This window comes from Setaria viridis, chromosome 7 (assembly GCF_005286985.2).
Source record: "Setaria viridis chromosome 7, Setaria_viridis_v4.0, whole genome shotgun sequence".
Taxonomy (NCBI): domain Eukaryota; kingdom Viridiplantae; phylum Streptophyta; class Magnoliopsida; order Poales; family Poaceae; genus Setaria; species Setaria viridis.
Genome location: NC_048269.2, coordinates 12,981,755 through 12,995,138, shown reverse-complemented (window position 1 = coordinate 12,995,138; position 13,384 = coordinate 12,981,755). Strand labels below are relative to the sequence as shown.

Genomic DNA, 13,384 nt, shown 5'->3' with positions numbered 1-13,384 from the left:
TCGACTATGAAGCGCTCAGGGGCTTGTCGAGGATAGATCCCCAATATCCACAAGGAAGGAAGGACACGGACTCCTACTAGGATTTCTCTGTAATCCTACTAGGACTCATACCATGTAATCCTACTAGGACTTCTCCTTGTAACCGACTAGTAATCCCACCCCCTGGAGTATATAAAGGAGGGCAGAGATACCTAGATCAGCAGAACCCTCAGAACCACCAAGAGGTTCAACACCAAACAACACCCAAGCGCAGGGCGCAATATACAACACCCCAAACAGGACATAGGGTATTATGCTACTCAGGCGGCCGAACTTTCTATAAATCTGTGTCTTGTGTCCTCGCTTTTACCTTCAAGTTCTAGGTCCGGCGATTCCCCACCAACCAATCTACTACCTCGGGGACCCCCCTTGGTAGGTTGCCGGTATAAAACACCGACATCTGCGCACGCCAGGTAGGGGTGATCGTCGAGATCATCGGGAGAGCTTGAAGGATCTCATCCACAAGATCAATTTACTAGCGTGGTGTGGTTACTTACTTCATCGACTAATTCAGCAACTTGTCGTGTTCGTGCATCAAATCCTAAGCAGAATCGAAGAAGGCTGATTACCGCACCTCAATGATGCCCTCCGCGAAATTGATCGGTCGGCATCCCGAGTCTCGAAGTACAAGGGGGGTTCTAATCCTGCTCTCTGTCATTGAGTTGTACTCAGCTTTGTTTAAAATCGAAAGCTGCACACCACCAAAAAAAAATTTGCTATTGTCTCTGCTGTGTTTCGGAGGCGGACAACAAAATTTGTTGACCGCCAATCAAGGCAAAGAAGAAAGTTCATCTTTGAAGCTTCATGTGGATAAGGACAAGCAACAATTACAATTCCCTCCTACGTGATTGTTGAAAGGAATTAACAGTCATTCTCTCACACGGATTGAGGCAGAGGCAAACCAGCGCAAAACTAGTCAAGGCACATCAGCTATATCAACAAGACTGATCCGCCATCTGGCCGAGGACTACTTCGATTACACGTCTGGACTAGAAAACTAGTCGAGAATGACTATTTTGACTACTCACCTCAACTAGTAAATTAGTCAGGGCAGACTTTGCACCGTCGACAACTAGTTGGGATTGACTCCGACTACATGATTGGCCAATGCGCCGACTTGAAGGATCTCATCTTCAAAATCAATCTACTCAATAAGAAGCAAGTCGCCGAGTTCCAATTCTAAGCAGAGTCGAGAAGTTTATGAAAACAATTGGATCACAGACAATTCCATCCGCAGAAGCTGCGAGTCCATGTCTAAGTTGAATCCGACAGGGCGGGCGAGCACAGCTACCATGACGTCCGGCCGCATCGAGTTGCCGACGGCTACTTTGACTACTCATCTCGACTAGAAAACTAGTCGAGGACGGACTACTTCGACTACCTGTCTCGACTAAAAAACTAGTCGAGGGCGGGTTCCACGTGATCAACAACTAGTCAGAATCGACTCCGACTAGTTGGCTTCATCAACAATCGACACGGCTTCATCGACAATCGTCCACGAATCCAGCTAAGTCAATTTTTTATTTATTTTCCGACTTGTTTTCCGCATGCAGGGCAATGCGCCGAGTGCTTTTGTGTACGCCTCTCGACGGAAATTACCCTCCAGAGCTACACTTCTGCCAACTATTTCTGGGGCATGTTGACCGACAGCCACGGGCATGGTACACCGAATTATGAAGGCTACAGCCACGGGTTTGGTGCATTGAGTTTTGGAGGCATAGCCACAGATTTGATGCACTAAATACTAGAGGCTCACAACGGCTACACCCCAAGGTGGCACAAATCCTATGCACATAACACACGCTCTACTCGCCGGAGGGTAGCAAACTCTTGCGCGCAATCGTGTAGTCTTTTTATCGCAATGTCAACTACTCATTTTTGTCTTCTCTTAAGGTCACTAATCTTCTCGAGCAGAACACGTCTTAATTCATGAAAGTCTCGGATCATCTGTCATGCCTAAATGACAGCACACATACGCGAGATAAAGATCTCAGCTGTGCAAACGGCAGTGCTCGTGTCTTGTGTCTTCGCTTTTACCTTTTACCTTCAAGTTCTAGGTTCAGCGCGTGTGCGTGGCAGCGAGAGAAAGGTGGACAGGGGCGTGCAGGGGTGGGTATTTCTGTGCAAAATGGGCAGCATAGGGGGTTCGAACCTTGGTTGGAGCATTCCAAGTGGAGCATCTCACGACGACACCATATTGCTACTTGTGGTATATAAGAAAACTTAACTCTATTTGAACCGGCGGTTCAACCGGTTAGACAAACGAACCATTGAACCGAGCACTCCGGCCGCACGCCGCTGGTTAGCAAGAGGGAAAATAAAAAGAAAAGGAAGTACGGCACGAGCCCACCGGCCGGTGGCGAAGGACCGACCGGTCGTCCGGTCCACGCCTGCCGCCCGCCACGCCATCGATCCGGTCCCTGCCGGCCGGCCGTACACCGCTACAAGTCCGCCAAAAGGGAAAAAAAAATCACTCGAGAACGACGAAACCCCCAATCCAAAACTACCACCTGGCGCACGGGCGCGGGCACCCCCATCACCTCCCCACCGCCGCGCCACGCGCCTGCCTCTCCCAAACCCACACGGCACGCCCCCCCTGCCCCGGCCCCACCACGACTAAATGCCAACCGGTAGCTCCCCACCATCCCCCGAAGACCCCCGCATGGTCAGACTTCAGAGCGCCCGAGCTCCGCCGCGAGACAGGACAGCGGCCTCACCCGTCTCCGCCTTTTCAAACCACCCCACCTCTCCTCGTCGCCGCCTTCCCTCCGCTTCCACGCGCTCCATTCCACCGCATGCCGCCACGGCTGCTGCGCTGACCCAGCCACCTGCGCGTCCGTTCCGGCCGGCGCTGCCCCCACAATAAAGCCGGCGGCGGCGCCGATCGATATGCGGCCGCGCCGGCTGCCCCCGTGCCTGGCGGCGACGGCGTTATCCGCAGCGCTGCTGCTGCTCGTGCTGCTCCGTACTTCCTCCTCCTCATCCTCCCACGCGCCGCTCCTCGCCTGGCCGTCATCCCGCCACCCCACGCCGCCGCTGCCGCCGGCAGCGGCGCGGGCGGAGTGGGGGCCCAGCCGCCCGCCGTCCCTCGCGTACTGGATCTCCGGCACGGGCGGGGACGCGCGCCGCGTGCTGCGCCTGCTCCGGGCGGTGTACCACCCGCGCAACCGCTACCTGCTGCACCTCGACGCCGGGGCGGCCGCCGAGGAGCGCCAGGCGCTGGCGGAGGCGGTGAGGACAGAGGAGCCCGCGTGGAGGGAGTTCCGGAACGTCGACGTCATCGGGGACGCATACGCGGTCGACCGGACCGGGTCCTCGGCGCTCGCCGCCGTGTTGCACGGGGCGGCCGTCCTCCTTAGGCGAGGGCCCCACTGGGACTGGCTCGTCACGCTCAGTGCAGAGGACTACCCGCTCGTCACGCAGGACGGTAAGAAGAATCACTTGCGCCGTATGTTATACTCTCCGCTCCTTCCGTCGTCCATTCATTAGCTAGCTCCTGATGGATTACTAAGGTAGTAACAGGTTATTAAATAATGGGAATGCATCATTTTAGATACCTATTACTAGTTTACTACTAAGGAAATATTTGTTCCGAAAAAGGTAACTGTTCATGGAAATGTCGAATTGCACACCAAAAAAAAAAGAAGGAATCTTAGTTTCCTCTGAAGGTAGGTAGGCAGAGGAAAGGCGATTCGCTAATCGCCGTGATCAAACAGAATGTGATTCATTGTCATTGGGTCGTGTTCAAGGCAATCGTGATGGATGCCCTGCTTCTGAATTACGACTACTTGGTAGAATAGAATGCGGGGGTGATGGCAGTGTGGTTGGATGGTTCCATAAATGGGGCATCAGGTGTTCATTTCTCGGCACTGTTGCTGCCTTTACAATGAGTTGGCAAATCCTGCTTTTTGAATTTTTGATGCTCCTGGTATTGATTGTCCTCGTGGTCCTTTAAACTGGTACTGTCGGGTACCAGATGCACCATTGTCAGGTGTCAACTTCTGATTTTTGGTTGTTCCAATACTGCACGGACCTGTGCGTTGCTGTTGAGCTGTGCTTATGGCCCAAATTGGCCTATAGGCTTTTTTTGTACGGGTAGTTGCCCGTGGTACTAGCTGAATCAATATTGTGTTGCCACAACCTCCAGAGTCAATTGCTGAATACGGTTGAGGCATTGAGCAGTTAATGTGTGGTCCTGATGACCAGTAAGAGCTGTAGTTCGAGAAAAATGCTAGCTAGAAAACAAAAACACAATCCTGTTGGTTGCTACAACAATTGGTGGCTTTGTATGGCTGATGGTGGTTCATTGTACTAGTATACTGAAGGTATGACAGATTGGTTAGTAATCTGTGAAAATCCTTTTTTTAGATAATTAGTCATTAGAATTTGGAATTGCAAGGGAAAATATTTTTCCATTTTTCCTTATGGACCAAATGGCCTATATGCCTTTTTTGTACCAGTAGTTGGCCGTGGGTACTTACGAAATCAATTTTACAACAACCTTCAGGGTCAATTGTTGAATACAATAGAGTAGTTATATGATAGTCTGGCAGATTGGTGGTTTTTTGTATATGATAGTTGGCCTATTACTCATGCAATTTTGGAATTGCAAGGGAGATATTTGTCCATATTCCTTGATGGTAGGCATGAAGAACTGTGATTAGCTAATCGCTGTGATCGGAATGTTATTTGGTGTTATTGTGTAGTGTCCAAGATACGTGCGATGGATGCCTTGCTTCTGATTTAGGGCTACATGGTAGAATAGAATATCCTACTATTTGTCATGGCAGTAACAGTCTGGTGGGTGGTTCTATAAGGGGCCATTGCCTGATCGATTCGATGAATCAATGTTTGTAACTGGGGCATCAATGTGGGTCTGTTCGGCTTAGTGGATAGCTTTAGAATGAATGGGCATGGAAATCCTATGGTTTGAATTCTGATGCTCCTGGTATTGATTGTCCTGGCTGTCCTTGAAACTGTGGGTTACTACATTTACCTTTTTCAACTTCTGATTTGGGTCGTTCCAATACAGTACCATCCTCACTTTTCTTGTTGAGTTCTGCTTATGGACCAAATTTGGTCTATAGGCTTATTTGTATTGTTAATTGCCATGTTTCTTGCGGAATTAATTTTACAACATCCTTTAAAGTCAATGCCTCGATGCAATTGAGCGCTTTAATGTCTGATGACTGGTAAGAGCTATATACAGTTGGAGTTAATTGCTAGAACAAACACAAGCTCATTGGTTGTATGGTCGAACAGATTAGTGGTTCGTTCCATATGATAGTGTGATAGTTAAAGGTGTTACACATATTTAGAAGGTTTGTAGCTTATCAGAACTGGGACTTATCATATCATGCCTAAATCAAGTATATTCAATCAGACTTTGTTTGCTGCTGTTCTTGAGATTCCTTCATATTTTATTCCTGGGGCTAATTTCAAATATACAAGATCCCAGGCTCCAAGAGGGTTCGGTTATTTTTAGGCACTGGTTATTTAAGTTCGGAAAAAGTCCGATTGTCACCCTCCAACTATAGCAGAAGTTTGATTTTCAACCCACAACTACAAAACCGGATAAGGAGAGCCATCCAACTGTCAAATTCAGGCAAATTTGGACCTTTGGGTGGTTTCGAGGTGGTTTTGCATTTTCTAGAAACTTAAAAAGTTTAGGTTTAATTAAAAAATTCATAACTAATTCATTTCAAATCAGTAAAATATCAAATTGGTGCGAAAAAGTTTCTGAAAATGTAACCTATCTGTTGGTGTTCTATTTGGCATTATTGGAATCTTAGATGTTCATGTTCCTTGTGTTTTATTAAGGCAATAAAACTCTAGGAATGGTAACAAATATGATGCAAACAACTCCAAATAGAGTACCAAAAAATAGCCTACATTTTTAGAAAACTTTTGGTACCAAATTCATATTTTTTTGATTTGAAATGAATTAGTTATGAATTTTTTATTAAATCAAAACTTTTTAAATTTCTAGAAAATGTAAAACCACCATCGAAACCACCCAAAGGGCCAAATTTGCACGGTTTTAACAGTTGGATGGCCCTCCCTATCCGGTTTTGTAGTTGTCGGTTGAAAATCAGACTTCTGGTATAGTTGGGGGTTGAAATTCGGACTTTTCCCTTTAAGTTCCAGTTGTTCAAAAGTTGAGAGAAGAAAACAGTACTATTTCATCCTCCTGAGGAAATGGAGTTGCCAATTCTCCCAATAAGAGATTGAATAAATAAGAGCACCCCTCATTTCGGAAATTTTCATGTTATTTCATGAAAAATGAAATAATAGTAATTTACATTTCAATCACCTTGATTTTCAGTCTAATCTATTTGGTGAGAATTAACTCAAGATGAACCTCTAGTTCTGGTACCTCATGAGTAAGATACAGTGTACATTTCGGCACATGCTTTTTGTTGTGTATTAATCAGAAATACTTTATCAGCTTCTACTCTTTTTCCATTGAAAGCATCTTGTTTTTCCATGTAGATCTCCTTTATGCTTTTTCTTCTGTTCCAAGGGACCTCAACTTTATTGATCACACAAGTGATCTGGGATGGAAAGAGTGAGTTCTGCTGGTAGGATAATCTCTACATTCATCCTAACACTATTCTTTTTTCTCCCCTAAATTCCCTTTTCTATTCTCCTTTGCAGGCATGAAAGGTTTGAAAAGATTATTGTTGACCCAAGTCTATATATGGACAGAAACACTGAACCCATCCTTTCAAAAGAAACAAGACGAATGCCTGATGCATTCCAGATATTCACAGGTTTGTCCTGGCATTATTTTTATTTCAGACTAAATTGGACAGCCAAGGAATTTCCCAAAATAAAAAAAGTGCTTTGTAAGCCCTGTACTTGTTCAAATTGTTTAATAAGCTCTCAAATCTAGTTTTGATAGTTATGAGCCCCAAAGCCATTCAATTTTTTCTACGAAACCCTTCCGACCTGATCTTGTTGTTAGAGCCCTTCTACCATTTGGTTTGTTCAATGAAGTCTCTTTACTAGTTTCTATATAACTATTAAAAATGAAATTGAGAAGATGTTTCTTACCATCTGGACTATTAATCTTCTCTGGAGACAAATTTCACAATGGAATATTAGGGTTACAAAGAAAAATATTCTATATACAAATATCTATAATGTATCATGTAGTAGAAAACATATATAAAATAACAGTATAATGTTTCTCCGATAGTTTATTTTTCTGTTGTCTGTACTTTGGAGTATGATACTTATATGATAATTGTGCAAGCAAAAATGCCTGATTAGATTTCAATTAATAGGTCCAAAATAAACAAAGATTATTTAAGGTGTTCGCATCAATGAAATTGAACTTAAAAAGTTGGCTTGGTCACACAAAGTAAAATTGTTCGAGGGTTTATAGGCAATTTTGCCAAAAAATGGGATTAGCATTTACTTATCAGTTATCATCTTGCTAAATCTTAGCCTTCCTATGATGCGGCCGCTATTAACAGATACTTGTTACTTGTCTTGCTGTTGCTGGGCTAGAAACTACTTGTTTAAGAACTACTTCTTCCCTATATGCAAGCAGGCAGTCCTCAATTTGCAAAATTGAAGAAATCAGAGAATTGGCTTGTTTTGTTTGATTATAGGAAAATTGCTGTGCGCCATTAAGTCTTATTATATAAGTTCTTAAAATCTAGCATTCTCTCTCTTGCAGGTTCTCCGTGGTTAATTCTGAGCAGGAGCTTCACTGAACACTGTGTGCATGGTTGGGACAACCTACCCCGCAAACTGCTGATGTACTTTGCCAACACAGCTTACTCCATGGAATCCTACTTCCAGACTCTCATCTGCAACTCCTCTGACTTTCGAAACACAACAGTCAACGGCGATCTGCGGTACTTTGTCTGGGACGACCCTCCAGGCCTCGACCCGCTTGTTCTTAATGAATCAAACTTTCAGAACATGGTGAACAGCAGTGCTGCCTTTGCAAGGCGGTTCGAGGAGGACGCGCCAGTGCTGAAGAAGATGGATGATGAACTACTGAACCGGTCCCGGGTCCAGCTGGTTCCTGGGGTTTGGTGTCCGAACTTGGGGAAAGAACAGAGGGAGGTGGATATGGACTCGTGCTTGAAATGGGGTGATATCAATGCCGTCAGACCTGGTCCTGCTGGGGAGCGTCTCAGGCGGTTCATTTCTGAGATCAGTAAGACTAGAGGTTGCGGGCTTGCAGCTAGCTGAATCAATTTTGGTGTTTGTTAAGAAGATAATACTTTGGATAGAATTTTGGGAAGCAAATAATGGCTGCAGTGAGTTCCGTGATGGTATCATATGGAAATGGCCAAAAGTTCCAGATTCAGGTGATGGGAATCCAAGACTGTCTCGTCCAACTTTTCAAGATTGCATATTAGCAGTAACGTTTATACAGTCTAGGTATACAATACAGACTAGGAGATAGAAGTGGCATCGGCTGTAGTTGTCAGGACCATCTTGTTGTCACAACACCCCTTTTGTATAGATAGTAGTTGTGAGATAAGTATACACGTATGTATAATGTTGACACTGATGATACAACTATTTGGTCTGATGTTCAAAACTTGAGGAAAAATGATAGTTTTCTTTCCTCCGAGAAAAGACTGTTGCAAATTCTGCTGATGAGAGCCTGAAGAAAGAAGATCACCCTCATTTGGGATATTTTCATGTATTTTATGCAGAATTTCCCCATGATGAGAGCCAGTAAAAAAAATACCGATGACATTCTCATGAACTGGATCTTCAGTCTGATCCATTTGGTGGGAGTCAGCTCAAGATAAACTCTCTAGTTCTGGTAGCTTTTCTGGCACATGCTATTTATTCTTTATCTATTGGAAATACTACTGTTCATCAGTTTCTTACCACTTTATTACTCTTTTCCATTGAAACCATCTTTTTTTTTTTCCCATGTAGATCTCCCTTATGCCTTTTCTTCTGTGCCAAAGGGACCTCACTTTATTGGTCACACAAGTGATCTTGGATGGAAAAGGTGAGTTCTGCTGGTACGATAATCTCTAGATTCTTCTTAACACTTCTCTGTTTTGTTCCCTAAAAGTTCCTTTCTATTCTCCCTTGCAGCATGAAAGATTTGAAAAGATTATTGTCGATCCAAGTCTATATATGGAAAGAAATACTGAACCCTTCCCAGGAATAAGACAAATGCCTGATGCATTCCAGATATTCATGTGCAGGCGTTATTTTTTGTTCAGACATATTTGGACAGCCAAGGAATTTCAAAATGCATTCTAAGCCCTGTTCTATTCCAAATTGTTCAGCAAGTCAGTACTAGTAGTTGTGTTTATACAGACTAGGTATACCGCTTTGCCCTGTTTTTGATCGTGTAGTAAGTAGGACACAGAAATAGGATCCGGTCATGTACGTTATTGCAGCACCTTTGTATAGTTGATGGTTCGTGAGATAACTATACACGTGTATATTGTATTGATACTGATAAAGTGATAGTACAGCTCTTTATTACTAGTGTGCTCGTACGTCGCCTATGTGCAGTAAAAAGAATCCACTAATCGCATGAGCTCTTCGAAAAATTATGAAACGTTGCTCTGTTAAAACTCTTCTGCGGTGGCCAAACACACTTCGACCAGCTCTATTCTGGAAATGAAAATACCGTTTGAACTGTCCCAGTCTCTCAGGCCCTCAGTCACGGTTGATTGCACAGTTTCATGGTACAGTTATCAAGATTTTGTAACTGTGCATATTGAATTTTATAATGTGAAACTCCTCTTACATATGATGAAATTCTCTCTCCTCATAATAATATTATCATGTCAGTAAATTGCTGATGTAGTATATTATTTAATGATCAAATTTTTTTTATGAAACCCTCACTAAAACCTCGTAGAAAGTCCAGGGCAGCAGCAGCTTGTGGAAAGAAAGAAAGACCATGGGCCACAAGGTGGGCTTGTTCCGTAATTGAGGCTCTGTATGGGCCAAGAGGTGGCAGCAAATGAAAAAAAACCATTCGACTTTCATGCTTGAACCATTTTCCAAACTCAAATTACTCAATTCAATTCGAAAGGCAAGCCAACTATGTTTCTTTTTTAATTAATACCGTGCGCTTCATCGTTGACTGTTCCGATTCGATACCCTGCTGCCACGTTGAAGTCGTGCGGTCCCTTGAGTGGACTATCTTTGTAGTAATAATTAACAATTAATTTAGCATTAGTAGTGATTTTAACTCGCTCAACTAGCTGGTGGTGTGTACAGTGCGGTGCTGTGCTGTGATGTTTCCAACGACAGCGGCGGTCTGACCGCCGATCGAGAAGGTGCGGTTCAACTACAGGACTCGTACTCTTTTGTGGGGAGCAACACCGAATGCATCCACGGCTACGGACAACCTCCCCGAGGTCTGCACTGCCCACCACGCATGGACGTCCTCGCGGAACTCCCCACCGCGCGCAATCCCAAGGGCCGCTCCGACTTCCCGGCCGTCACCGTGTCTGCGCGTCCTAAACAGTGAGTATGATACGCAGGTCGTACGAATGTTCAGAGGGTACTACAGACCGCCACTTCAGGGAGGTGCTAAATTTTCAGCGTGTATAAGGCTGTTTCCTGTGGAAAATTTCCGAGAGACGTGTCATCAAAAGAGATATATAGCTCCTATTTGGTTTGAATTGCTTATGCATAGACAACTAAAAATAACCAACTTACTTGCTTATGAAACCAATCATCATTGCTTAGGGGGTGTTTGGAGAGGGGTGCTAAACTTTAGCACCCCACTTTTTAGCACCTTTAGCACTTGGGCTCCCAAACAGGGGTGCTAAAATTCTTTAGCACACCCAAGGGGTGCTAAAAGGTGCTAATGGGTGCTAAAAGTGGTCCCAAGCCCATTTTTTCCCCTGCTGCCCCCCTCTCTCCCCTCTCCACTTTTCCCCAAACCAGTCATAAATGAGGGTAATGTAGTCATTTCTCACCTAATGTGCTAAACTTTAGCACTGTATCCAAACAACCCCAAGTGCTAAACTTTAGCACCCTCAAATGGAGTGCTAAAGTTTAGCATTATGTATCCAAACGGGGTCTTATTGGGTTGCTTATGGAGCTGCTTATTTTTAGCCCATAAGCAACACAAGGGTTGCTTATGAGGACTAAAAGGTGGTATTTACCCCCCCTACCCTCATTTATGAGGAGTGAGAAATGGAATGGCATGTAATTATTAGGAGCAAACATGTCATTCAATGTAGTTTAGCAACTCAAACCAAACACCTATAGCTAAAAATAAGCAACTACAAATAAGCAACTTTTAGTTACTCTCAAACCAAACAGGGCTATAAATTGATGAATGAAACAATATCCCCTAATGCAGGTTTCATTTCATGATTTTATAAAATACCCATGACATTTAATTGCGAGGCATGTGATTGGATATGCCCATAATATTTAATTGCGAGGCATGTGATTGGATATGGTCAGATGAAATGAAACTTTATAGCCCTAATACAAGTTTCAACAGGTTTCATAGTCTTGTAAATAGTGCATACACAGTTTTCATCCTGATAAAACTCCTTCCCTCTCTCACTTCATAACTATCATACCATGTCATCACATATGCTGATGTGTCACCGTATTTAATATGCATGAAACCTCTACGAAACTCGCATTGGGATTAGCCTAAGGCCAGTCTCAGTGCACAGTTACCAAGACTGAGAACTAGGTAACTATGCCAGTGGAGTGTCATGGGGATGAAATTTCACACATCTAGTGAAACTCTCCTCATAAATGAGCTTGCTCCAGTCAATAAAATTGCTGATGTGGTATAAAATTTAACGTGGACGAAAGTTTTGGTGAAACTCCATTGAGATTGGTCTAACACCGTCCTTTGGTCTAAGGAAGGTCCCACCATTTAAAATATCTTTAAGCAACTCTCCTCCAAAGCACCAGTGTGAACGTGCACGCATCAGGCAGCACTCTGTACAGTTCTGACACATAATAGCTTTTTCTGTTCTTAGCTACAGGTGTCCAACTAGCTTTTGGGTGCTTGGAAACTACCGGTAAAAAAAAAATTGCTTCAGGTATTGGCTTCTCAGCCCACTCTCTCTCATCTTAGCACTACCAAAAACGCACATCGAAGCTGCTCCTAGAGTTTTATGAATATTAACTTTTATGCTACATCATCAAAATTACTAATTTGGTAGGACAATTATGAGGGGAGAGGAGGGAAGAGTTTTAACAGATGAAAGATAAGTTTCATCCCTATGACATCCATCAAGCTCAGTTACAAGTTCCCAATCTCAGCAGTTATACAATAATAAAACTGTGCAACGAGACTACCGTAAGCTATGCTGCCGAAGCTTACTCGAAGAATCGAAAAACTACGCAGCCTAGAGGGCATGCCATTGCCATTTCCAGTTTGGCTCCTATACTTTGCACGTGCTGATCAAAGCTCTATCTCTGAGTTAAATTTGGATGCCAACGAAGCAGAAACAAAGGTTGCAGTGGAAGAAACATTACACGTAAACCGACTGCAAGTTAGAACAGATGACTTGTGCATACGTGGGTCTCTATCATAAATCTAGAAAAGACGAGGGTAGCAAATTAAATAGGAGTAGCACATAATATAAAGCATTCCATCTATTATTTACTTAGGCACCACAATCAAAGTTACCATCGGGGTCACAACATGTAAGCAAAACTAGCTAGTAACACAGGAAAAACTTGAATTAATGTAAGGCGATCGCTACCAAACTCAGCTTGCATTATTTAGTTTATTCATCATCAAAGCCTTTGAGGTACGAACCAGGATAACGAGAGAGCTAAGGCTACCCGACGGTGGCAACCCGGGATAAACAAGAGTTGAACCATGAGTCAATGTAATGCCAGACGATGACGACGCGGTCAAGGTCTTGGATTGACGGCTCCTGATCTATCTCATGCAACTTTGCCTCTTGTGTGTCGATGACAACCATGCATACACAATTATACCATATGCATTCATCTTTGTGCAATTAATTAAAGGGGTGTGGAGACCACCCGCTAAAGTTTAGCACCTGTCACATCGGATATTTGGATACTAGTTAGAAATATTAAACATAGGCTAATTACAAAATTAATTGCATAGATGGAGTCTAATTCGCGCGACGAATCTATTAAGCATAATTAGTTCATGATTTGACAATGTGGTGCTACAGTAACCATTTACTAATGATGGAATAATTAGGCTTAATAGATTCGTCTCGTGAATTAGCCTAGGGGTTCTGCAATTAGTTTTATAATTAGCTCATATTTAGTCATCCTAATTAGCATCCGAATATCTAATATGATACTGCTAAAGTTTAGTACCTAGTATCCAAACACTTCCTAAGCTTCGGTGCATCGATGCCGTCTGTCT

The 13,384-nt window shown here is 43.6% G+C and overlaps 1 protein-coding gene across 1 annotated transcript; it reads left to right on the top strand.

Annotated features, from left to right (window-relative positions):
* Positions 1–2,695: 2,695 nt before the first annotated feature.
* Positions 2,696–9,522, top strand: LOC117862432 (beta-glucuronosyltransferase GlcAT14A). The gene is made up of 6 exons (XM_034745912.2): positions 2,696–3,466; positions 6,532–6,607; positions 6,697–6,812; positions 7,727–8,836; positions 8,956–9,031; positions 9,121–9,522. Exons 1-4 carry the CDS (start codon positions 2,929–2,931, stop codon positions 8,248–8,250), a joined length of 1,254 nt encoding a protein of 417 aa, XP_034601803.1. The 5' UTR covers positions 2,696–2,928; the 3' UTR covers positions 8,251–8,836; positions 8,956–9,031; positions 9,121–9,522.
* Positions 9,523–13,384: the final 3,862 nt, after the last annotated feature.